The sequence below is a fragment of the Notothenia coriiceps genome, unplaced genomic scaffold (genome assembly GCF_000735185.1).
Source record: "Notothenia coriiceps isolate Sejong01 unplaced genomic scaffold, NC01 NC01_scaffold00002119, whole genome shotgun sequence".
Lineage (NCBI taxonomy): Eukaryota > Metazoa > Chordata > Actinopteri > Perciformes > Nototheniidae > Notothenia > Notothenia coriiceps.
Genome location: NW_011334820.1, coordinates 4,033 through 29,702, shown reverse-complemented (window position 1 = coordinate 29,702; position 25,670 = coordinate 4,033). Strand labels below are relative to the sequence as shown.

At 48.5% G+C, this 25,670-nt stretch overlaps 1 protein-coding gene across 1 annotated transcript in view; it reads right to left on the bottom strand.

Annotated features, from left to right (window-relative positions):
* LOC104965735 (titin-like) overlaps positions 1–25,670 on the bottom strand; it is a gene marked incomplete at both ends in the record, with an annotated part of 68,211 nt that overhangs the window by 39,784 nt on the left and 2,757 nt on the right. The window contains 8 exons of the mRNA XM_010794748.1: positions 14,538–14,816; positions 19,672–19,722; positions 23,061–23,249; positions 23,354–23,464; positions 23,633–23,917; positions 23,996–24,227; positions 24,748–24,916; positions 24,993–25,134. Coding sequence (XP_010793050.1) covers positions 14,538–14,816; positions 19,672–19,722; positions 23,061–23,249; positions 23,354–23,464; positions 23,633–23,917; positions 23,996–24,227; positions 24,748–24,916; positions 24,993–25,134 — 1,458 coding nt within the window. The remainder of the gene's footprint in view (positions 1–14,537; positions 14,817–19,671; positions 19,723–23,060; positions 23,250–23,353; positions 23,465–23,632; positions 23,918–23,995; positions 24,228–24,747; positions 24,917–24,992; positions 25,135–25,670) is intronic.

Genomic DNA, 25,670 nt, shown 5'->3' with positions numbered 1-25,670 from the left:
TACAAGGAAGGCTCATTGCTTCTGGTTTTTAACGATTTTTAACAACAAATAGACAGATTTTCTTAATGTATTTTCACCGATGATAACGTAAAAGTTGGTGGAGAGTTTCCAGATGTTTAATTCTGTTGTTAGGACTTTGACGTCTTTCCAGAAAATGTACCATTGTGTCTCCTCATCCACTTCCTTTCCTGTTATCCTGTGTAGCATCAACGGATTATTAACTGCATAGTTTGTTGCACGACCCTGTGTGGCATAATTTATATGTTTCCATAGCCTGAAATTAATAATCTGTGCAGATAACTGTAAACTTAAAAATATATATATGTATCGTTTATTTATTACCATGTATAATATGAATTGACTCGATAAATGCTAAACGCTGATTGTTTGTAATGCATTGCCGTGCCCGATGAATGCACGTTTTGTTTGTATGAATAAGACCCAGAACAATGAGCCCTCACTACCACTTGTCCTGTGTTACCTAGAGTGACCTGCGCGTAACAGACGGCGCTGTTCTCAGAGTTAGAAATCTCGCAGGAGTATTTCCCCACGGCTTCGATGCGGTCGCTGTTGAGGACCTCCAGAACGCAGGAGTTCTCCGTGGTCTTAACATTGTATTTGTAGCAGGCCCAGACAGGTTTCCCATCCTTTCTCCAGCTCACGTTGACTGGAGGGCTTGCACCGTAGGCGCAGTACAGTGACAGGGGGCGGCCGAGTGTGTACGTGGTGTCTTCCAGCTCTTTGATAAAGTGCACAGGTTCTACAGGAGGCAACGGGCATGTTAGTCAGTGGCAGGTTTGTGTAAGCAAGCAAATGCATGTTGAAGTCAAAGATAACTTAAATGTGTAATTTCTAAATGTAAAACTGACTGGTTGCCAGAGGCTTTACCTATCTTAACCATAGCATGGCAGATAGCAGTGCCCTCTGAGTTGGAAATCTTGCAAGAGTATTTCCCAGCGGCCTCTCGGCGGTCGCTGTTGAGCACCTCCAGGCTGCTGGAGGATTTGGTGGTTTTGACGTTGTATTTGTACGACGCCCAGATGAGTTTGCCGTCCTTCATCCAGGTCACGTAAATGCTCTGGCTGCCGGCGAACGTGCACTCCAGCGTCAGAGGCTTACCCACTTTATAGAAGGTGTTCCTCAGTTTTCTCACAAAGCTAACAGGCTCTAAGAAATCAATCAGCAGTTTTGTGTTAGTGTTATAAGATAAAAGATGACATGATATAGCCTGTGATTCACATGGCTGTAAAGAGGAGAGGTGCTCAGCTGTGTTACCTAGTTTGACATTGGCGTGGCTGATATCGGTTCCCGCAGCGTTAGACAGTTCACACGTGTATTTTCCTACGGCCTCTTCGCGGTCGCTGTTGAGAACCTCCAGGACGCAGGAATCTTTGGTGGTCTTAACGTTGTACTTGTATGAAGCCCAGATGAGTTTACCGTCTTTCTTCCAGGTGACGCTCATCCTCTGGCTCCCGGCGTACGTACACCTGAGGCTCAGAGGTTCACCGAGTCTGAAAAGAGTGTCTTCCAGCTTTGTTTGGAAGCACGGCGGCTCTGAGAGGGGTAATGGTTGGGTTAGTTGCATGAAGCCTACAGTATGTTAAGCTAGCAGGCAGATGGTGGTCTACACTTTATGTAACCCTACTTAAAGACCACAAACCGCTGTAATGCTCTATACAACAGGCGGACACAGTTAATGGATAAAGCAGGTGGTGTGTTAAGAGTTGTGAATTTACCTAGGGTGACGCGAGCATGGCAGACATCCGTTCCCGCTTTGTTGGACATTTCGCAAGTGTAAGTCCCAGCTGCCTCTGGGCGGTCGCTGTTGAGGACGTCCAGGAAGCAAACTGAATCAGTCGTCCTAACGTTATACTGATAAGACGCCCAGATCATCTTGCCGTCCTTCTTCCAGGTGACGAAGGCCCTCTGGCTGCCGGCGTACGTGCACACCAGAGTCAGAGGCTTACCAACTATGAAAGTAGTGTCTTCCAGTGTCTTGATAAAGCGCACCGGTTCTGAGAGAAGCAAGGTGTGTGTTAGACAGGTGCCAGTGGTTATACTGCCATGCATGTACTTCAAAGTCTAGGCTGATTATGCTTTATGGGTCACATGTACCAACAGTCAGAGAACTACTCAAAGAAATGTGTATTCACCCAAAGGTTTATAACCAGAGAAAACATTATAATATATAAGGTAGGAAAACTACAAGTGAGAGCATCCATTAACACTCTCTCTGAGCAGACGCAGGATTTATTTCAATAAAAAAAGAAGTATGTAAACAAGCATCACCTGTCACTGTCAGGTTACAGCTGGCAGAGGCCGATCCGATCCGGTTGTCTGCCGTGCAGACGTATTCACCGTGATCGAACTTGGTGGTTTTGGTCAGTTTCAAAGTGGCGACACCTTTAGAGAACTCCATGGAGCAGGTGTCAGATTTGCGGAGCTTTCCGCCGGCTCTAAACCAAGCTAGGGAGATGTCGGGAGTTCCTAAAATACTGCATTTCAAGGTAACCGCTTCGCCCAGACATACATCCACTGGCTCCATCTTTTCAACAAAGTACGGTCGTTCTGGAGCAGAAGATGGTGGTTTATGAACACATGAAAGAATGAATTATTGACTGAATGAATAAACCCTTCATGCTGCTTAATAATTGTACCTAGAATTGAAATCTGTGCTTCGCATCTGTCACTTCCGACTCCGTTGTCTACTTCACAAGAGTATCTACCGGTGGCCTCCACCCTGTCTGCGTTAAGGACCTGCAGGATGCAGGAGGAGTCTGTGGTGGTCACATTGTACTGGTACGAGGCCCAGATGAGTTTACCATCCTTCTTCCAGGTCACGTTGGTTCTGGGAGTGCCTGCAAATGTGACCTCGAGCAACAGAGGCTTCCCCTTCTCAGAGGAAACGTCCCTCAGTTTCTTCACAAAGTGCACCGGCTCTGAGAAAGGTCATTTCATCATCAGTAACACAAAGCTCACTCAGAAGAAGAAGTTAAACAAGTGCTAACAAACCTTTCACAAACAGGTTCACAGGGCAGCTCTCCTTCCCTGCGTTGTTAATGATCTGGCAAGTGTACTCTCCTGCGTGGGACTTCTCCACCTTTTGGAGCACCAAAGAGGCGACCCCGTCCTTCAGGGCCACCTCGCAGCCCCGGCCATGCTGCATCTCCTTGGCTCCCCTGAACCATTTCACCTTCAGGAGGGCGCTACCTTTCACTCTAGCTGAGAAAGACACGCTTTTGCCGGGCAGTGTTTCCTTTGCTTCTGGCTTTTCCACAAAGGATGGAGGTTCTGGGTTTCAAATAAAGAAGATGAGTTGTAAGAGATTTAATCACCGTCTTTAACGCGTCCACGTTGGGAAATTTACTCGACTCTATTCACGCCTACTGACCTGTCACATTCATGGAAGCACTGGTCTCACTGGCCCCTGCAGCATTTACAGCTTTACAGGTGTACTTGCCAGAGTCGGACATGCAGATTGTCGGGACTCTCAGTTTGCAGGTATTATCGGTGCAGCTAATGTCGTAGTTCGACCCGCTCTTGACCTCCTGGCCGTTGTGGAACCAGGAAGTGGTTAAAGGAGCAGAGCCAGCGACCTTACAGTCCATCTCGCCCGGCTTACCAACAACAAGCTGGGTGTCTCTCAGCTTCCTGATGAAGCTTGGTGGAATCAACTTATCTATTGTCAAAAAAACAACCAGTTATGAATCAATTCAGAGCTAACCTTTGATAAAAGAAGTTCAAAATGTAAATCTAGAAACCTGACAAACCTGAGACGGAGAGTTTAGTTTTGCAAGAGGCCGTACCAACGTTATTGGTGATCTCTAGCTTGTACTCTCCGGCGTCTGCTTTGTCAGCAGAGCGGATCTTCAGGACGGCCACCTTCTTTGTGAAGGACGTCTGGTACTTGGCGCCAGCAGACAGCACTTTGCTATCTTTGAACCACTTAAGGTTCAGCTCTGGAGAGCCAGACACTCTGACCTCAAGAGAGACGTTCTCCCCTGACTTCACGTTCAGGGACTCTGGGCTATCCACAATAGCGGCGGGTTCTAAAAATCAGGGAAGAAGTTATTAATCTAAACAAATCCTGACCTGGCAGTTATGTACTAAAGTCTAAAGGAGGTCTACCAACCTAGAACCGTCACTTGGGAGACGGACTCCACAACGCCAGACTCGCTGCTCAGCCGGCAGGTGTATTTGCCAGCGGTGGTGGAGTCAGCTTTAGGCACCACAAGGGTGACCACATTATTCTCAAAGGTGATCTTCCTGTTGTCCCCGTCTCTGAGGATGTGATCCTTGTCCTGCACCCAGGACACGGTCACAGCCTCAGAGCCTCTCACCGTGGCGCTCAGAGCCAGCTGATGGCCGACGCTCACCGTCTGGTCCACCAACTTCTTCACAAACGTTGGTTTTTCTGAGTATTGGTGGAGACATTAAAGGTGAGGGGGACTAATCACTAAGACTAGAAGCTAATGAAATGACCTTTGACTGTGTACTGACCTCTCAGGCTAACGGTAGTGCGACAGGTTGCACTTTCTACATTGTTGGACACTCTGCACTCGTAGAGGCCGGCGTCCTCCTGCTCCAGCTTCATAATGTGGAGCGTGGCTGAGCTGCCTTCACTGACCATCTTATACTTCCTGCTCTCCTTCAATGGCCGCTTCTCTTTGTACCAGTGAACCACGAAAGGCGGAGTGCCGTACACCTCACAGTGCAGGCTAGCCTCTTTCCCTTTAATGCCCTCTACGGGACTGGGAGTTTTGATAAAGGACGGGGACTCTGGAAGATATATCAGAGATATATTAATAAACTGCAGACTGGTTCAGGGTCATGCTCATATTCAGTCCATGCGAGGGAATCCATCCAGACGTCAACAAGAAGTTCATTAGTGAAGAAATCAGGAGTTAAAGCTGGAGCGCAGGACTTTTACAAAAATAAATATACGTTAATTTTGAGGAAAACAGGTTCACAAAATAACGATGAAGATTAGCGCTGTGTGTTCTGCAGTATGACGCAGATGTGCTGGTGAACCTCGCCACACCTTCCTCAAGTCATAGCGAGCATTTCCATCTTCTGAACGCCAAGTGTTCTTCTTATCTGAACATCCCCTGTGTTCTCCAATATAGTAATTACTCTCAGTGCCAGAGGGGGGAGACAAACACTCTGCACTCCAGCTTTGAGATGGAAAAACACAAGTCTTCTGGAGGTCATTCCACACATAGGGAAAAACATGCCTAAAAAAAGAGGAAACACTCATGCTGTCGAACACACTGGAAGAAAACAATCTGATTCCCCAACAGGGAGCAACTGTTTGTATCATGCTGACGTTTCCAAAAGCACTCATAAGAAAATGTCAAACTCAAGACGTAATATTGGAATCTGCATCACGGGGGGGTGTTCATTCCTTAGTATCATGCCACACAATTTTAGAGGGACCACATCGACGTGAGGCAGAAGCTGGATAGCTGACCTTGGACAGTGAGCACGGTGCTGCAGCTCAGACTGCCGGCATCGTTGTGCGCCTCACAGGTGAAGACGCCGTTATCCGCAAACCTGGTGCTGTGCAACTGCAGGTACGCAGTCGAGTCGACAAACATAGTTTTATAGTTGTCTCCGTCCGTTATCTTTTGGTCATTTTTATACCAGCACATTTTCAGGGAGCGCGAGGCGATGGCCTTGCATTCGAAACGGTATCCCTCACACTGCTTCACAAAGGTAGTGGGGGGGAGTTTCAGGACAAACCGAGGGGGCTCTGCAAAGTCAAAGAAATATCAAGTTACTATGAGTGGATGGATGGAGGGAGGGAGGTGACTGAACACAACACAAACTCCTGGGGAGGGAAGAGATGGTCAGGTGGTCAGGTGGAGGGAATAAAGAATAAGGAGCTTTTAAAAAAAGATGGAGTTATAGGGAGGTGATGATGGCGGGAGGACGATAAAAAAGAAGTCCAACCTTTCACCAATAACTCCGCTGCAGAGTTCACAACGCCCGCTGCGTTGCTAACTTGACACGAGTAAACCCCAGAGTGCTGCATCCCGACGGCGGGGAGCTCTACGGACGAGGAGTATTCGTCCCGGCTGATCGAACACCTCGGCCCGGGGAGGAGCTCCATGCCATCCTTGAGCCATTTCACCATTAACGGAGAAGTTCCCTCAAAGACACTTCTGAAGAGCACCGTGGACTTCTGAGCGACAGCCTGAGACTCCAGCTCAGCTACAAACCTTGGTGGCACTAAAACCCACACGGAGAGATGATTACTTCACAGGACTCACAGCCTCGGAGTAAATAATGTATAACGTTTGGATGCTAACCTTTAGCGGTGAGCACTGCACTGCACACACAGCTGCCTGCAGCATTCATCGCTTTACAGGAGTATTCCCCCGTATCAATGCTCCCGCTCAGTTTGAACTCCAGCGACAGAGTGTTTCCAGCATGCAGGAGGTTATATCTGCAGCTCTTAGAGATGTCATCTTTCCCTTTGCTCCATTCAACAGACATTGGAAGAGACCCGGCAGCTTTGCACTGCAAGGTAACCACTGAACCCATGATGGCTTGAGTGTTTGTTAACTTCCTAACGAACGTCGGAGGGACTACTTCCTCTATTCAGAGTGAAATGAAAAGAGAATTAGAGTCAGAGAGAGAATATGTTCTACGATATTTGTCCTAAGCTGTGGAGTATCTTCACAAACCTAAAACTAGCAGCAGGACTTTACAGCTGCAGGCCCCGACAGAATTTGAGGCCTCCAGCAGATACTCCCCCCCGTCCTGCTGCTCAGACGTCTGCATGCTAACACTGCTGAGGTTGTTCTCATAGCAGAGGTGGAGCTTCCTGCTAGACTGGAGCTCTCTGCCATCTTTAGTCCACCTCAACCTGATCGGAGGAGTTCCTGCTACCCTGCACTCCAGACTAACCGGGTCTCCACAGGTCACTTTGACTACCTCTGGCTTCTCTTGGATGGTTGGTGGTTCTAAAACACCGAGACAAAGAGGTGAGTGCACTTGTTGGAGACAGCATTAAAGCTACCTGTAATGTTATGCATGAAGCAGCAGTACCTTGCACGAGCAGGGAGGCAAAGCATGTGACCTGCCCGGCCTCGTTCACCACCTGGCAGGTGTACCTCCCGCTGTGAGTCGCCTCACAGGAGGGGATCCTGAGGACTGCCTCTTTGTTCTCAAACACCCTCTCAATCTGTGGACCCTCTGGGATCCAGGTCCCGTCCTTTAGCCAGTGGACACAGAGAGGCTGAGAGCCCTCCACTGTGCAGCGAAACAACGCCACCTCTCCCAGATTAGTGGATAAATGTTCCATCTTCTTTACAAATGTTGGAAGGACTAATGCAAAGGAAAGACGTGGTTGTATTAACAGAAAGTGTTCAGAGGTGTAAACCTAATAAATGTCAGTGGTATGTAAAACCAACCTTTCAGAGATAACACCGCAAAACTGGAACAACTGCCAGCCTCGTTGGCTACCATGCACTGATACGGCCCAGAATCCCCAGCGTTACAGTCCCGGATCTGCAAGCTCACATGTTCACCATCAGCGATAATATACTTCTTACTGGATTTGATTGGCTGCTTATCTTTGAACCACGTGACCTTAAACGGAGAACTTCCTTCCACTTTGCATGCAAACACAGCTGGAGAACATTGAACAACTTCCAGAGACGTCAGCTCTGCAGCAAACCGAGGAGGCTCTGAAATAGAGAAGAGGAACTGAAGCAGGCTGTGGTTTGTTTCAGTCAAGCAGGATGTATCTCTAACACGAGGGACACCAACCTTTCACTTCCAGCTCCACACTGCAGCTCTCTATCCCGGCCTCGTTGGAGGCTTCACAGAAGTATTTCCCGCCATCATGCTCACTAACTTCCCTGATCTCTAACGTGGCTGCAGAGTTTGTAAACGCTGTCTGGTGTTTGACGCTCTGGTGGATCTCAGCTCCATCTCTGAACCAGCGCACAGAGATCGGAGGAGAGCCCCCCACCTGACACTCAAACACCTGATTGCCTCCCACTCTGACCACTGACACACCCTCCGGTTTGTCAATGAAAAAGGGCGGTTCTGGAAAAACACACACAGGAGTTATTGAGCATGGTGGTCAGAACAAAGTAAAGACTAGTGATAAAGAGACTAATATGAACCTTTCACAGAGAGTGTTGCCCGACAGGAAGTGGCGCCCACAGCGTTTTGTATCTCACACACATACTCTCCAGAGTCAGAAGCTTTAGCAGAGAGAAGCTCCAGAGAGCTGGACGAGGTGTGTCTGACCACAGAGCGATCAGCACTGGACATCATCTCCTTCCTGTTTGTAAACCATTTGATGGTCAGCGGCGGTGTGCCAGAGACGCCAACATGAAACCTAACCATTGACCCCGGCAACACACTCATGGACTCAGGCTTTTCAAAGATGCATGGTGGATCTGTTGGTGGATAACACGGTTGTTGTAACATGTAAAACAACATATACAATGTGAACCTGGTACAGAGTTGTAAGGATAAAGTCTAACCTTTGACCACCACCGCCCCGGAGCACCGCTCTGATCCCGCCCTGTTTGAAGCCATGCACGTGTATCTGCCGCTGTCTGTACTGTCCACACCACTGATCTCCAGGAAAGCAACATTTTCATAGAAAGAGCACTTGTGTTTATCCTCAGAGCGGATCTCCTCCTCCTCTCTGAACCACTGTACTGTCATCGGCAGCGAGCCGGACACCAGGCACTCGAGATGAGCAAACGATCCTCTGATAGCTTCTGTCTCCGTCAGCCCTCTCGTGAAAGACGGTGGAAAAATCTGATCTAAGACATGCAGAGTGCAGAAACAGTGTTCAGCTGCTTGAATAAATGAAATAGACTCATTGGAGTTATGAAACCTCTGAATAAACTGACCTAAGATAGTAACGGCTGCCTCACAAGAGCTGCAGCCGGAGGCGTTAGAAACCTGGAAGCAGTATTCCCCGCTGTCCCTGAGCTCCGTCTTACTGAAGCACAGCACCGAGCTGCAGTCTGAGCTCTCGATCCTGAATCTCCTGCCTGACGTCAGCTCCTGACCCGCCTTCATCCAGCTGCACCTGAGCGGCTTGGTGCCTGAGAACCGGCACTCGAGCCGGGCCGGGTCACCCTGCGTTACACTGACGGAGCTCGCTTGTTCTGAAATACTTGCTGGCTCTGGGATTTAAAAAGTCCGATACACAGTTAGCTGCTACCGCGGACAGGCGTTAAAGCGACAGAGTAAACAGAAAGCTGGACATGAAAGCAGAGAAGACAATAAAATGTCCTACAAACCTGTGACTATGAGCATGGTGGCACATCGCTGAGTCCCGGCTCGATTCTGAGCCTGACACACATACTTCCCGCCGTGGGATATCTGAGCATTTCTCAAAACCAACTCTGCTCTTTGAGTTTCATAAGACATCTTAATGTGCTCGTCTTCTGAGAGCTCAATGTCGTCCTTGATCCAGCAGAGAGTCATGGGAAGTGATCCAGACAACAAACACTTCATAGTGAGCTCAGAGCCCACCATGCAGGACATATCCTCTAGTCTCTCAATGAATGAGGGGGGTTCTAGTGGGAGAAGACCACAGATCAGACTGTAGGAGGTATACACAAACACACAGGAACCACATGCACATCTAGCTCCTTGATATACCTTATACTGCACTAATACTCTAAAACATGCTGTGGTGAATTGCACAGGAGTTGAACCCAGTTGGGCACCATGTGAAGACATAACATTGGTATGTTTTACTATCGGTTGACTAACCTTTCAGGGAAATCTGGCAAGAACATGAAGTGTCTCCCACATCGTTAGTAACCGAGCACCGGTACGTGCCGGCGTCTGCCATCTCACACTTTGAGATGTGAAGAGTGACCGTGTCCTTCTCAACACTGACTTTATGTCTTTGGTCGTTTCTGATCAGCTTCTCATTGAGGAAGCAGTTTATTTCGTATGGAGGGGAACCTGAAACGAGTCCTTCCAAGAAAATGTCGGCTCCCTTTACGAGCTCGGCTGATTCAAAAGACCTCGCAAACTCTGGAGGGTCTACAAGACAAAGATGGTAGATGGTAAGTTGAAAGGCAACAGAGGAATGAACAGTGGGTTCTAGGGTCAGTCTGGTCCACAGAGTTCGTTCAGCCGTTCAGAGACTCCAGGGTAAGCTCCAAAGGCAATGCGTTTTCCAAATAAGAAACACAGAGCTGTCTAAGATCTGATTAGAAACTCTGATGAATGGAGTCTTTGAAAGACAGGAAGCCAGTGTCTGCAGCATTGAACAGAAACATGTGGACCAGACTTCAGGCCTGTATTAAGTCTATCTTTCTAGGGTGAACTCTGAAATCTGAACCAACCTTGGACCGTGACGGAGGTGCTGCACTGGTCGCTGCCGGCCTCACTGGATGCCGTGCACACAAACTCTCCACTATCCTGCACGGAACAGCTGTCCACCTCCAGAGATGCTACAGAGCTCTCGAAGGACATGCTGTGTCTGCGGTCTGCACAGATCTCTGAGCCATGTTTACACCATTTGATGGTAATAACAGGCGTGCCTTGCACTTTGCAGGACAGCTTTAGAGGCTGTCCGGTTTTCAGCAGCTGTGAAGGCTCGAGCTTCATTGTAAATGTTGGGGCTTCTGTAATTGAACAGTAACAGTTACAGTAAGAGGTTAAGTAAAGAAAATCACAGTTCAGTGCAACACTTTAGAGAAGAGAGAAGGAAACAGCACCTGTCACAAAGAGGACTGCGGTGCAATCCACCTTCCCAGCATCGTTGGACACCTGGCAGGTGTATTTAGCCGAGTCACCGGGTTTCACTGACTGAAGCTCCAGAGAGCTGGAAGAGGAGTCTTTCTTTATGAAACACTTCCCCCCAGTGAACACCTCCTTCTCCTCTCTAAACCATTTAACCACCAGAGGAGCGGATCCTGTGAAGGCTGATTTGATCACAACATGTGAGCCCGGTGAGACGTCCTGGGACTCGGGTCTCACCGTGAAGACCGGAGGTTCTGGAGTTATTTGGGAAGAAACAGAGCAAACACAGCCTTTCAATACCTTCTGATGGTTTGTACAGTTGCTGTTTAAGCTGATGTTAAAGGGACTGCTCTAACCTTTGATGGACAGAGTACCGATGGTCTCTTTCTGTCCGGCACCATTAGCCGCCCGGCAGGTATAAACTCCCCCGTCGCTCAGTGTCAGACCCGTTATCGTCACTGAGGCTTTAATCTCAGTGAAGTCAACCTTATATTTGCCATGGCTGTGGATCTCCTTATCATCTTTGAACCAGTTAACAACCATGGGCTGAGATCCAGCCAATCGGCACTCCAAGGTGACATTACTACCAACACTGCCGTCCACCTTCTTCAGAGCCTTGGTGAAGGACGGTGGGACGGCTCGATCTGTGGAAGTATATCAAACAAATGATTGCCTGTCTCTATCCCTTCAGAATCAAACACTATTTGGTTCTCACACTAACCTAGGACAGTGACGGAGCTGCTGCACTCGTCTTTGCCCACTTTGTTGGAGACCTCCATCCTGTACTCTGAAGAGTCTCCCTTATCTGCCGAGAGGATCTTTAGAACGGCGGTGTTTTCCTTGACGCTCATCTTATATTTACGGCCACTGATCACCTCCTTGCCGTCTTTGAACCACTTCACTGTGAGCTCTGGGCTTCCTGTGATGGTGCACTCCAGTGTGGCCGAGTCTCCTGTGCTCACACTGATGGAGGCGGCTCTCTCTAGGATGCTAGCAGGCTCTATAACACAAGACGGTGTATTAATGTCTACATCTGCAGAACACTCCTAAAGAGAGCTGCAGGAATCAGCCCTGAAGTCCCCTGGTCTGGAGGTCGATGGTTTTCTGAATGTGTTTTTGGTTGTTATCCTGAAGTAAGGTCTGTGGTTAACACCAGCTGAAGAGATTTTGACGCTTTGCTCTACCACATAAGCCAACATTAGCCGCCTTTAGCTTAGCGCTGGTGACGTGAAGTCATGTGACCGGTAGTTCCTTTATAGCCTAACGTTAGCTTTTTACTTCAGAAATCATAAAGTAGCGTTAATATGTGGAGATTATCCTTTTGAACTAAACGTGTAAGTATCAGAAACGTTTAGTTTTTTTGAGTTGTTTGAATCCAAAATCACATGGAGAAATCCCATTGGACCAGGAGATGCTGCCTTCAGGGTCCTGCAGCTCTGTATTATTCTGAAATGTCTCTAACCTTGAATTGTTAACACAGCTTCACATTTCTGCTGTCCCGCCTCATTTTCAGCAAGGCAAGTGTACTTGCCGCCATGAATAATGTCGCAGGATGAGAAGGAAATGCAGGCAACGTTGTTCTCAAAAATCATTTTGACGGTTGGATCATCGTCTCTGAGCAGCTCAGAGTCTTTCATCCATTTCACCGTGATGGGTGTGGAGCCTTTGAGGCTCCCCTGCAGCTTCACTGTGTTTCCCAGCACCGCTGTAGCACTCTCAATCCTCTTAGAGAACATGGGAGGCTCTGCAATAACAGGGATGATATTAACAACAGCCCACAGTATCTATAGTAAGAGTCCTTTATTTCTCTACATCACTAACCTCTCTGTTTAGCCAGTGACTTGGCGGTGACGGACCCCACCTCGTTAGAGACCACACACTCATACTCCCCAGCGTCAGCGCTCTCGAAGGAGTGGATCTCTAGAGAGCTCAGGGCTCCCTGAGACAATATGCGGTACTTCTTATCTGTTGACAGGCGCTTCTTATTCTTTTTCCAAGACACTTCGAATGGTGCCGAGCCGGATATCTCACACTCCAGCACCGCTACAGACCCTCGGACGGCCTCTAAGGAAGGGGGCTCCTTCCTGAAAGAGGGCGGCTCTACAGGGGACAGATGGCTAAGTTAGACTAAAGGCACTAAAGGGTCCAGTTCACAAGGTCGTATTGGATGGTCCCAATCAGAGTGATGTGTATACTTGATTACTATTTATTTATGTTTCAAGGTATACAAATGTAAGCGGAACAAGTGAAAACTATATTTACTAAGGGGCATGATAGAAGTAGCAGGGCCCGAACATGGAATTGTCTATCTTTCTGGTCATAGTTTGTCTTACATTTACTTTGCACTTATCTCCTGCCTGCAAAAGCCCCGTCTACTCCAATTGATCTCAACAACATTATAAACGTCACTGTTTTTGTGGGTTTCATTTAGGAAAAGATGAAGCGTTTGTTGTTTTGGCATCAGAGATTGATCCATGAACTCAACCAAAGGCACCGCACCAGATGTGTTTTGAAACAGACTAAATCTGCCTAGCTGTGGTTCTATGTAACTCAGCCTACACACCTTTCACTGTGACCTTAGTGCTGCAGCTCTCACAGCCCGACTCATTGAGCACCTCGCAGGTAAAGTTCCCGCTGTCACCCAACGTGACATCCTTTATCTCAAGAGTGGTGACCCCGTCCTTCAGACTGATCTCGTACCGGCCGCCTGCCGACAGCTGGCTGTTATTAAAGAACCATGAGGTGTGGAGTTCAGGCGACCCTTTGACGGAGCACTGCAGCCGGGCGGTGCTGCCCTGTCTCCAGGCCGAACTCGCCTCCAGCCTCTTTACAAAGACCGGCGGCTCTGCAGAGCAGGTGGTGAGAAAGAACCAGTATGAAGAGGGCATTCAAAATAACAACCAAGAAGAAAGGGAACACATTAAAAAAGAAGAAGACATGACAGAATACATGGTGTTAATTTTCAGTACTACAGATTTGCAATAGCTTCAAATGCTGCAGTTATCATGAAAATTAACTAGACAGCTCTTACCTTGGACTTTCACTGAGGTGGAGCACGAGGCACTCCCTGCTTCATTTGCCACTGTGCACACATAATTCCCACAATCTCTCAGTGTGGTCTTTTGGATATCAAGAGTAACGGTCTTATCCTCAAAGGACAGTTTACAGTCCGGAGACTGGTGCACCTTTCTACCGTCTCTTGACCAGGACACCGTGACCCCGGTGTCCTCATCCACCTGAGCCTCCAGGTGCAGAGGGGCCCCGACCACAGCAGCCATAGGGCCCAGAGGCTGCACAAAGCTGGGCTTATCAACCACCCGCAGCTCCATGCTGCTCTCAGCTGAGCCAACACTGTTGGACAGCTGGCACACATAAAGCCCCCGGTCTGAAGGCTCCAGCCGGGTTATCTCAAGAGTGTGCTTATTCTTTTCACAAGACATTTGGTAGTGTGTCTGCACTTTAGGCAAGGCCTGGCTGTCTTTGAGCCAGACCACATTCAGTGGAGCAGATCCTGTTATCTCACACTGTATCAGAGCCCTCTTTCCAACAAACACTGTCTGAGGGTCAGGTTTAGTTATAAAGGCGGGGGGGCATTGCTCTAAAAGGATTAGGAAAAACAGAAAGACATTAGTCGAAACATGTTATTGCTGGTTCTGGACCAACACCTGCCGGTTGGACAGAAGCTCTCCAGCAGAACAAGAACAGGTTCAACCAACCAAAGTTAGAACCAGAAAAGGATCACAGTATGAAACAAACCCAAAACCAGCGAAGAAGAAGGAAACGTGCTTTGCTCTTACCCGTCACTTTGAGGGAGGCGGAGCATTCGTCAGAGCCATGCTGATTGGTCGCCTTACAGGAGTATTGACCACTGTCCTCTCTGTTGGGGCTCAGCAGCTCCAGAGAGGAGGTCCTGAAGCGACTGATAATCCTGTATTTATCTCCTTCTTTGATGGGCTGACCATCTTTGAACCACTTGAAGCTCACATTCGGAGCGTCTTCAGTTTCACATTCAAACTTGGCAATGTTGCCAGTGTTGATCTCCACAGGGGCGATCCTGTGCCTGAACACAGGCTTCACTGTGAAGGAAAGTAGAAACACAGTTAATACACAGAGCGATGACACATGGAAGATGAATGTTTGTAGTGGTGGTGGGATGGAGTGAACCTGGATGGGAAGTGCAACACATGGTAGTCCTGCTGTGACCGTGGAGGAGAAAATGGTATTAGGGTTGAAGATGTGATGAAACTGTGACAAGAAGAGCAGAGAAAGCATGCAAAGAGGAATGGACCAGGAAGCAGGACTGATGGAAGATTTAAGGTATGGAGCCAAAGGTGATTCCTTAAGAGGATAAAGGAATGGATGTGGGGTGATTTGTGGAGGAATGGACCAAAGTGTCGCTGCTGTTTGTTAAAAACCTTAAAAATCCCAATATAGTTTTACTTAACAAACACCCAAAGAGACCTTTTCAGTTTTTTAAGATTAAGTCGGACACTAGCTAGTAGTTCATTATAAAATGTGGCTGAGGTTTACAGACAGCAGCTTTAGAAACGGTGAGGTTAGTTGATGATTGTAAAGAACGGGCCATCATCAAACCTCTGGAGACCACAGTGAGTCGTGAAGACGTTGTCGTCCTGCCGGCCTCGTTCTCAGCCTCACAGACAAACTCCCCCTGATGTCTCTCCTTCACCACTTTGTGGATAACTAGTGTGTATGTGTCTTGGTCTGCAGAACACTTGAACTCTTTTCCAGATTTCAGCATTTCACCGTTAAAAAGCCAGTTCACTTCGGTGACATATTTTATGGTGGCAGTAAAAACTGCCTTACCGTTTTCCTCCACCCAAACATCTTCCAGAGAGCTAACGACAACGGGATAATGAGCCAGACTGTCAGAGGACTCGCTGATCATGACGGCCTCTGAGAGATACTCCTCTCTGGTTTCTCTGTGGACACTAACATCCACAAGATGTTCAGTAGGGATCTGACCCACGGGCCCGCTTCTGGTCGCCTCAGCGGCGCCGGCAGTCCTCTCTGAACGGACCGTCTTTCTGCTCACCTGCCGCGACTCGTGAACCTCAGTCCGGCTCTGAACCGTCGCACTTTGGAAGGAAGCACTGGCTTCTCTTTTGACGGCTGCGGACTGAGACACATTGGGAGGAAACCCAACGGCGCTCTCTGCCAACACTTTGGTGTCCACCACAGACGATAAGACCTCTCTGGAGGACGCTGAGCTGAGCAGCACTTTCTGAGGCTTGTCGATTTGCATGGTGCCCGGCTGCTCTGCGCTGAGACTCTGCTGCTCCTGGAAGACCAGAGCATGCAGAGCGACCTGCAGTTCAGACCTGAGGTCAGCCGTCTGAGGGTATTGCCCTTCAAAAGACACAGTGATCTCCATCGGGACACCTGGAGAAGTGATCAGATATGTAGAAGAGGCCTGTTTGGGCTCTCTCTGAACCTTCACCTCCTGCACCTGCACCGCCTCTAACCGGCCCACGACGTCGGCCAGAAGCACCGGCTGATCGCTGGCCACGGCCGACTGCAGAGCGTCTCTGAGCTGACGTCGTATATTCAGACTGGACGCTTTGGGGATCTGAATGATGAAGTTGAGCTCTTTGGGGAGAGTCAGAGCGTCCTGACACTCGTGGACAAACAGAGGTCCTTCAGGCTGGGTCAGGACGCTGAGGATCGAGGCTTCAGATTTATGAATCTCACTGGACTGCTCTCCCATAATGACCTGTTTCTCTTCTAACAGCACAGACTGTCGCACTGACTGTCCTTCTTGGATCTGGACTGCAAAGTCCTGCTCCGCTGCCTCTAAGATAGTACAGCTTTCAGTAGCAACTGCCTTCTCCTCTATAAAGATAGTTTTCTTTGGGATTTTAGGTTCAACCTTCATTGCAGGCTTGCATTTCTCATCAGCTTGAATGTTGTCGGTGTGACCCTCTTCAAGGCTGTGAGTGTCTGTTACATTCAGAGACTGCTTGATGTTCCAGCAGTCCTCTTTCTGAACCAGCGCTCGCTGTTGCTGAACGTCAGTAATGATTGGCGTCTCCTTGGGTAGCGCCACCTGCTGGCAGGAGACCATGAGGATGTTTAGAGGCCGGGGCTCGGTCCGAAGCTGGGTCTGAACCCCGGTCACCGACACATCCAGATCTGAGTGATAATCTGCTGTGATCTCCCGCCTCTCCTCTGAGCTAGCTGCATGCTTCCTAGCCTTTTCCTGTTTCTGTGCTGCCACCTGCTGGTCAGGTTTGGAGACAGTAATTATCCCTTCCTTTGGCAGAACTGATAGAGAGTGAACTGATTGGAGGTATTTAGTTGGCGGTGACTCTTTCTTCGGCTGAACAGACACCGCGGCAGTCTTTGCTGAGAACTCTGAGCTTGCCTCACAAACCGCTGTTCTGTGGTCTTCTTCAGTCACTGAATGCAACACAGTGGGACTCTTCCTGGCCTCAGCCTGCTCTGTGGGAGGCCTCTCACTGCTGAACCTGCCCTCAGACTGCAGGACATCCTGGTCACTGATCACCTGCAGGTTCAGGAGTCTTTCTCCCTCCTGCTGAGGCTGCAGACTCACAGACGAGTCTAAACCTGGAAGCCACCCTGCCTGCTCCCCCTGCAGCTGGTACTTCTCTTCAGCAGAAACAGCTGATTTATAGAGAAAGTCTTTGTGGGGGGTGATGCTCTCCTGATCTGGTCTGTGGATTTTAAACTCCTGCTCTTTGGATAAAGCCAGCCGGGTCTCACTCATTGGTGCTACAACTGGTTTAGATTGTTCTTTCTCAATCAGAGGCTGAGAGGCTGCATCTAAAGCTGGCAGCGGCTCTGAGTGTCTCTCAGTGACGAGCAGCTGCCCTGCAGACTGAGCCGAGTATAAGATCTTAACCCCTTCTGTGACCCTGAAGCTCCTCTCCTCCTCCGGTCTTAGGGTCACGCCCGAGGTTTCATCAAGGATCGGCAGATGGGTGTCCACTTGGTGACCGCTAACGAGCTGCCGGGCTTCAATACAAGCGCTGACCTGCTCTGGGACCCGGTCTGTCAAGGCCTCGGCTCTCACAGAGCTGAGAGGCAGGACCTGTTGGGACGTGGCCGACATCAGCTTTGTCAGCCTCTCTTTGGCCGGCTGGAGCTCTACGATCTCTGGGCTGAGGATCCGCTCGGAGTGCTGCTCGGTGATCTTCTGCCTCTCCTGGACCGAGGATAGGAAAGTGGCCATGTGAAGCTGTTTCACGGGAACAGCTGAGACCTGAGGGGGGTGGGTTGGCGCCACAGAAACCCTCTCCTGTATGTGGTGCGCCTGCAGCACCGCGGCCTGCTGGGTAATCTGCTCACGGTGCAGGGTGGCGGCGGAGATATCCAGCTCTCTGAGGGTGCCCACCTCCTCACTAGGGATAATCTGCCTGTCCTCAGTACTGATGGTGTAAATCATCTGGTCTGACAGAGTCCTTTTCTGGTATAATCTGGACTCTGTGGTTTGTTCGGTCATGGATATTTTCAAACCTTTAGTTTTCTGAGCTGTGGACACCAGCAGCTCTGCAGAACAGGAGGCCTCCCCGTGGTGGTTGGAGGCCTTGCAGGTGTACACGCCGCTGTGCTCTAGTTTGACTCCTTTGATGTTAATAAAGCCCGATCCATCTGGGTTGTTCACAACGATACAGAACCCACCGGGCTGAATGTGCAAGCTGCCTTTAAACCACTGAACGCTGGGGAAAGGGTCTCCGGTCACAACGTACCTAAAGAACGCCTGACCGCCCTCCGACAGCTGCTGGGACTCGATGGCTTTAGTGAACTCTGGGGGGTTCCCTGCTGCTACAAACCTCTTCCTGTCTACGCTCTCCTGCTTTTCTGGCTCCTTCACCTCAACATGCAGGTAAGAAGTGCAGGTGGACTGGCCAAATCTGTTGCTGACGGTGCAGACGTACTCACCCTCAAACTCCCTCTGAACCCTGTTAATCACTAAGCTGTACTCGTCTCGCTCATGGACCAACGTGTACACGGGGGAGCTCGTTATGGTCTGCCCCTTGTGGAGCCACTGCACTACGGGCTTAGGGAAACCGGACACCGTGACGGTAAACCTAGCAGTTTCTCCGATAGTCACAGTGGCTGGAGAGAGCTTGCTGAGGAAAACTGGTTTCTCTTTTTTCTTCTCCAAAGAACTGGAGAAACGTTTGGAATCTGGTTTGAGTTCAAGTGTTCTGGTTTTATCTGGGAGCTTTAGGCCGGTGTAGTACGAGTCCCGGGTTTCCTCTTCCACTACGAGGGTAGAGCTAGAGAAGGCTTGGGATAATGACAATCAAAAGTTAAGTCAGACATGCAATAACAGTATCATCTATCACACGTAAACTTTAACAGAGAGACAACTCTGTCCTCCGGTGGAGACAGAGTCATGCAGTTAGCTTGATATACAATCTGCAGGTGGATCCTGAGTTAAAGAGGCCCTGTTCTTCTTCTGTGGTGTTCGATCTCCTGTAGTTATATAGGTGTTAGTGCATGTAAATGGTCTGCAAAGGCTAAAATCCATGTGTTTCCTCCAGACGGAGTTTCTCTCCCACACACTTTTGTGTTTTGGTAAAATAGTTTGCACAAGTGTAAAAAAAACTCAAATACGTTGTAAATTGAAATACTTGTAAAACATTTTGAAACATCAAATGTACTTGAATACACGGCAACCTGAAAAAAAAAAGTTAAAGAGGCCTTATTATTCTTCTGTGGTGTTCCCTCTCCTGTAGTCTGTTCTATAGATGTTAGCGCATGTAAATGGTCTGAAAAGGCTAAAATCCCTGTCCCTGTTTTGGAAGTATGGTCAAATACTCGAAAAACATTTTGAAACATAAAATCGACTTAATTACCCTGCAACCTGCAAAGAAACAGTCATAACAAAGTAAATCCTCCTTAGTTGAGACGTTAGAAACAGTTTACGACGCGGACGATATTTACCTTTCAAATCGTCGCAGACCTGAGCTCCAGGTTTCTGCTCCTCTGCAGTGACTGTAGAGACACAAACGGTCACAAATTAAAATCACTCTCCAAACTGGACACAACGTCTTATATGGTGCAAGACTGCTAGAATCAGTGACAGCTCGTGCATCCATACATTCCCTTCATTTGACTAAAGTTCTTGCATGCTTCCCCTGGATCCTAAGTGTGCAGCAGCACCTCAGTGGTATGAGTGTCCCTGGCTCTTAGTAAAGCGGGACCCAAAGAGCCTCCGGGCCCCGAGTGAAGCAGTGAGTCTCTGCTGGCTGTGTGGGAGAGCAGTGTGAAGGGCCAGAGAGAGGCCGAGAGAGCAGAAGGACCAAAAGCATGCAGATGCCAACCTTTCGTCACTTTGCTGCCGGACTGTTTGAAAGTGGGTCCCACAGTTTTAACATTCACTCGGCACAGGGGGCCGTCGTGTTTCACAGAGAAAGACACAGAGTCCTCAACACTCAACCGCTTGTAAAGCCAAATGACAAACGGTGTGGGGAGCCCCATCGTAACGCAACACAGGGGGGCGCTGTGGGGGTTCCTGAGCAGCTCCGGGGGGAGTTTGATGAGGAAGTCGGGGGAGCCTCGCTTGTCCTGAGGGAGGATGTCCGGGAAGTGCATCTGTTTGATGAGGCTGTAGGGAGGAAACTCCCCCGGACTCTCCGCCTCCTCCGGCTTATCGGGCTCAGGGAGGTCTCGAGACCCCCTGTCTGTTTGAGACACTTTACGCACAGAATCGATAGGGATTGGGGTTTCTGCTTTGAGATTTGCTTCTTTCGCTGGGTGAGATAAAGTTAGGGAGAGTCATTAGAGAGGATAACTCATTAACACTAAAGGGGTTAGTAGGATGGATGGGGGGAGGGGGGTTAGGGAGCGGAGCTGGAACAGCGGGTTATTCTACATCCTGCCGGTTACAGGTAGGGATGCCCCGACCCAGCGGGAAGTAGTCAGGAAACAAACATAATATATAAAAGAACCAATCAGGCTGACAGCCGTACTCTGATACTCAGAGTGAACAATAACACTAATGCTAACAGAGGTTGCATTGTGATGTTTTCTGTGTTCAGAACAAATTAGTAGAATATAATGTTATTATGATGTGTTAAAATGTTATCCTGTAAAATGTAGGTTTTGTTAAACAAATTCAGATATTAGAGGGAAATATGACGTGTTAAACTTCCAAACATTAGCAGCTTATATACGCTAATATATATATATATATATATATATTACGTCTTTATAGCTACTAATGCATATATTAAGAAAAATGCATTCATTATTTATTTCCTTATCATTTCAATTGTTTGCTTCTATGCAAAATAACCAATATAGATGTCAACAGAAAACTAAAGGATAACCTTTAGACTTTGGGATGGTTACATATATAATGTAACATCATATATATGTCTTCCACCTGCTATCAGAAAACAAAGAACACTTGTTTGGGTGGATAAGGCTCGATCGGGGCATCTCTATCTACAGGCTGAGAGGAAATGAAGAGGCGGGGAGGCGCAGAAGATGGAGCAGGGGGGGGTTGGATGGACCAGATGATAAAAAAGAAAGAGTAAGCACCTTCCACGGTGAGCTGCGCGGAGCAGCTGTTCTGTCCGTGCTGGTTGGCGGTGGTGCAGCAGTACAAACCCTGATCCAACACGCCAACGCTCTGGATGACCAGGGACAACAGCCTGCCGCTCTGAGAGCTCCTCACCCGCTCACAGTCCACCACACTGTGGCCGTTATGATCCCACACCACCCCGGTGAAGGGCTGCCCCTCCACCAGGCAGCTGAACTCGGCCATCTCGCCGCTTTGCACCTGGACGTCGCTCATTTCCACCAGCAGCCGGGGGCGGGATGAGGTCTGAAAGCTGCTCTCAGAGCTCATCTCCACCGAGCTCTGTGTCTCAACCGTCCTCCAGGACAGGGACGAGCTCTCAGACAGCATCTCAGTAAAAACACTCTGACTGACACTTCCGCCGATCATCACACTAGCTAAGGCTGTCCCATCTGGGCAGTAAAGAGAGTAAAGAGTTAGGTCAACACAGCATCATTCTTCCTCAGGTGTTCCAGGAGCTGGAGGAGCGCTGAGGTCAGTCAGGATCAGTGGGGGGGGGGGGGGGGGGGTGACAGACTGCGGCTGCTTTCCACCGTCAATCATGCAAGCTTGACTGGAGCCAAGTCAAAACCAAATAAAAGCTAAGGACTAAGTCCGTGCTCGAGCATGAGGAACCCGGAAAGCTTTTCCAGAGTTCAGCTCTGATGGAGCATGCTGCATTCCTCTGAAATAAAGAGTCGTGATATTTGGTGAAGGAAGAGAGACGCTCATGCATCACGCGAGAGAAGAACCCTGGAAGATCACCTGTGCTCAGTGAGAGGTCAGAAACAGAAGCTGATAAAGATATCTGTCGGCATGCTATCAGAAACTACAGTTAGCTGAACTGTACCAGCAACAAAAGAAACATAAAACACACTTCCTGAAGGCTGCTTGCACAAAGATGTTGTTGTCTGTAAAGATAGAGACAAACTCATTTGTTGATGTTAAGGATTAACTCTCCAGTCCCAAAATAAGAGAGTTTGGAGTTCCCCAGGGAAGCGTCCTGGGGCCTCTTCTATTCCTAATGATTTCATATCAAGTGATGTATGTCTCTATGCAGATGATGTAGCTTGCTCTTGTAGTTTAATAGATGCAAACCCTAAACACAGAGCTTATAATGGTTGATAATTAGGTGAAGTTATAATAATTTCTCCATCTATCTTTTCTGTCAGAACTGAGCCTGTTTTATTTGGGTCTAGATGTTATTTAAAGAGATCTTTGACAATTTCTGGTGCCGATATCCTGATGTCTTTGTGCGACCAGCCGCAGGAGAGCGAACACACTGATGAACCATGCAGCCTTTTATTGGCTCAATAAAGGGCTTTTATTTGTTCCAAGCATGCTTCTTTATATATTTGAAGCATGAAGTGGTTGTTAAGGACATAATATAAATCTAAATATGATATAACACTTTCATTGTTAGTTCTAGACACCTACAATCCTCCGTTAGCCAACCGATCATTTCAGATTCAGTTTCTAAATGAAAGAAAGAGCTTGAGAGGACTTTTTGTCAGGGCTATACTTGCAAAAATGCAAAAGAATAAAAAAAGATGTGGAAATATCAACGTCTAAAGAGACCTGTTTGCAGATTAGAGGGACTCGCTTTGGATGAATGTATCTTCAGCAGGCTGTAAAATGGAGCTGATTCCAACATATAAGACCAAGAGAAGACATGTTGAGCTGAAGACCAGCATGGTGGTTAAACATGCAGCAGAGTGTTTGACTCATGCAGGGTGAGACAGTTAGATCTGGAGCCTGGATCACTCACCGTCGATATTCAGAGTCGCAGCACAGGTGACCCTTCCTGCTGCGTTTGAGGCCATACATGAGTACTCTCCCTCGTGCTTGGAGAGGGTTTTAGAAATGTCCAACTGGTAGGTTTCACCAGAACGAGACATCCTGAAGATGTCTGAGTCCCTGACCTCTCTGTCGCCACAGAACCAGGAAACCTGCAGATCTGCAGACACATCGTCACTCAGCAGCGTAACACCACTTATGATCAGAGGATGCAGACATAATGTTCTGACAGCATCTCTTCTTTAAACCAGGCGTGTTCCCTACCTTCCCCAGAGACGGTGCACTGGAACTGGGCCGGGAACCCCTCTGCGACCAGGAGGTCCCTCATGGGGGCTTTGAGCACCGGGGCAGAAACCCTGGATTCAGTCTCGTGAACTGAAGACAAACACATGAGCAGTGGTTATCAAGCAGGTTGTTTGTCACGTTTAAATATTTAACAAGACTTGGTCAAAACGTTCTCACAATTAGCTGTGTTTTCAGTATTGGATGATATATGCTATATACACATATATATTATGATTCTGATTCTGATGTAGAGCGTACCTTCGACGGTGAGGGTGGCGGAGCTCATGGCCTCTCCGAAGTCGTTCCTGGCGGCACAGCTGTAGACGGCGGCGTCCTCGGTGAAGACGTCCAGCAGCATCAGTGTGTGCTCGTTCTCGTCATGGAGGATCTTGCACTTTGAGTCTGTGATCACCTTCTGAGAGTCTTTGTACCAGGAGACCGTGGGCATCGGCAGGCCGCTCACCTGCACCGTGAAGCGTACGGAGCGCCCGGAGGAAACGGTCTGAGGCTGCATCTGCCGCTCGATCTGAGGAGGCTCCGGTACTGAAGCACACGCAGAAACCTCAGAATATAGGACAACAGATGTATAGCATTGAAAACATGGAGGTGGAGATCACTCACGCCTGACATGGAGGTTCATGGTGGTCCGGTTCTTCCCGGCGATGAAGGTGTATTCTCCGGCGTCGCTCCTGAAGGTCTCCGTCACGGTGAGGCGGTGAACCCTCCGGATGCAGGCGTAGTTGAAGCGCTGCTCCACAGAGAACTGGATCTCCACTCCGTTCCTCAGCCAGCGGCCCTCCACCTCGTCCTCGTTCACCTCCAGCTCAAAGGTGGCGCGCTGCTTCTCCAGAACCTGCAGGCGGGAATCAGTTTGGATTTATGTATTATTTACTGTTTCTTGTTTCAGATCCAAGTAACGCCATGTTGTTCTTTATTCCTCCAACTTCTTCCCAGGAGCATTCTTCTACTTTAAGATGCTCCATGATTCCTTTCACATTATGATTCGTTTATTCTCAGAGAATTTCCCGGTTGTTCATTTTGTTATATTCGCTTATTTTTTATTCTACTTAATTACTGCTAAAATCTCAAAGAAATGCTCAAAATATTCCAGTGAATTGGATTTCATATCAGAGAATAATCACATTCTTTTCTCAGAACTTGATGAACAGAATAGATTTTCTCGTGAATTTAGCACTTTATTCTCAGAAAATCCCTGATTTGACTCCTAAATCTCCTAAAGTCCTAAACCACTGTAATCTTGTAAATGGTCAGAATGATTATCTGTCCTATCTCTGAGACCCCCTCTCTGTTCCTGAGAGTTTCCTCTTTCTCTTAGTTAATAGATGTAATCATGAGTGAGTGCCCCCCCTCACCGTGATGTCCCTCTCGGGGGGGTCAGAGATTCGGACGTCTCTCCCCTCCACCACCAGCTGGGCTCTGGAGACGCTCGACCCGGCCACCACAGAGAACTCTCCGGCGTCCGACATCCTGACCGACTGGATCATCAGCCGGTGGACAAACTTCTCCGCTGTCACCGAGAACCTGAACGCACCACGGAGACTCGGGTTAACAACACGCTCTGAGTCAGAGGTTAGGATGTATTAACTCTCTCTCTCACCTGTCCTCCTGCTCCAGCTCCTGGCCGTTCTTCATCCAGACCACCTGCACGTTGGGCTCGGAGATCTCACACTCGAACACGGCCTTCTTCTTCTCCGTGACCTTTATGTCTTTGATCTTCTTGGTGAACTCAATCACTCGAGCTGAGACACAGGAGGGTTCACGATTACTTCAATGCTATTATTATTATTATGATGAGGTTTTATCTGTTATTTTATTTATTTATCTAAATATTCTATGTTTGAACATTCTGGTCCCACCCTTAAATTCTCATCACCTACACATCCCATCATTAAACTGTGAAACCCCCCAGTCCCTAACCATCTGCAGATCCACCTTCACCGTCCTGAAACGTACACCCTGAACACATGTCTCTGTTGAACACATCCCTGGGCTCACCTTCCACGTTACACTTTTTAACTAAATAACGACTTCAATCTCAGTGTTTTTGGTGTTTGTGTCTCAGAGCCCTCCCTCTGACTCAGGCTGTCAGAGGGAGGGCTCAGGCTGTCAGAGGGAGGACTCAGGCTGTCAGAGGTCTCTTTGCTCTCCACTTAAATAACTTCTTTGATCACTCTATACCCCCTCTCTATAACCCCACTATATACCCCCTCTCTATACCCCCACTCTATACCCCCACTCTATACGCCCCTCTCTATACCCCCCTCTCTATACCCCC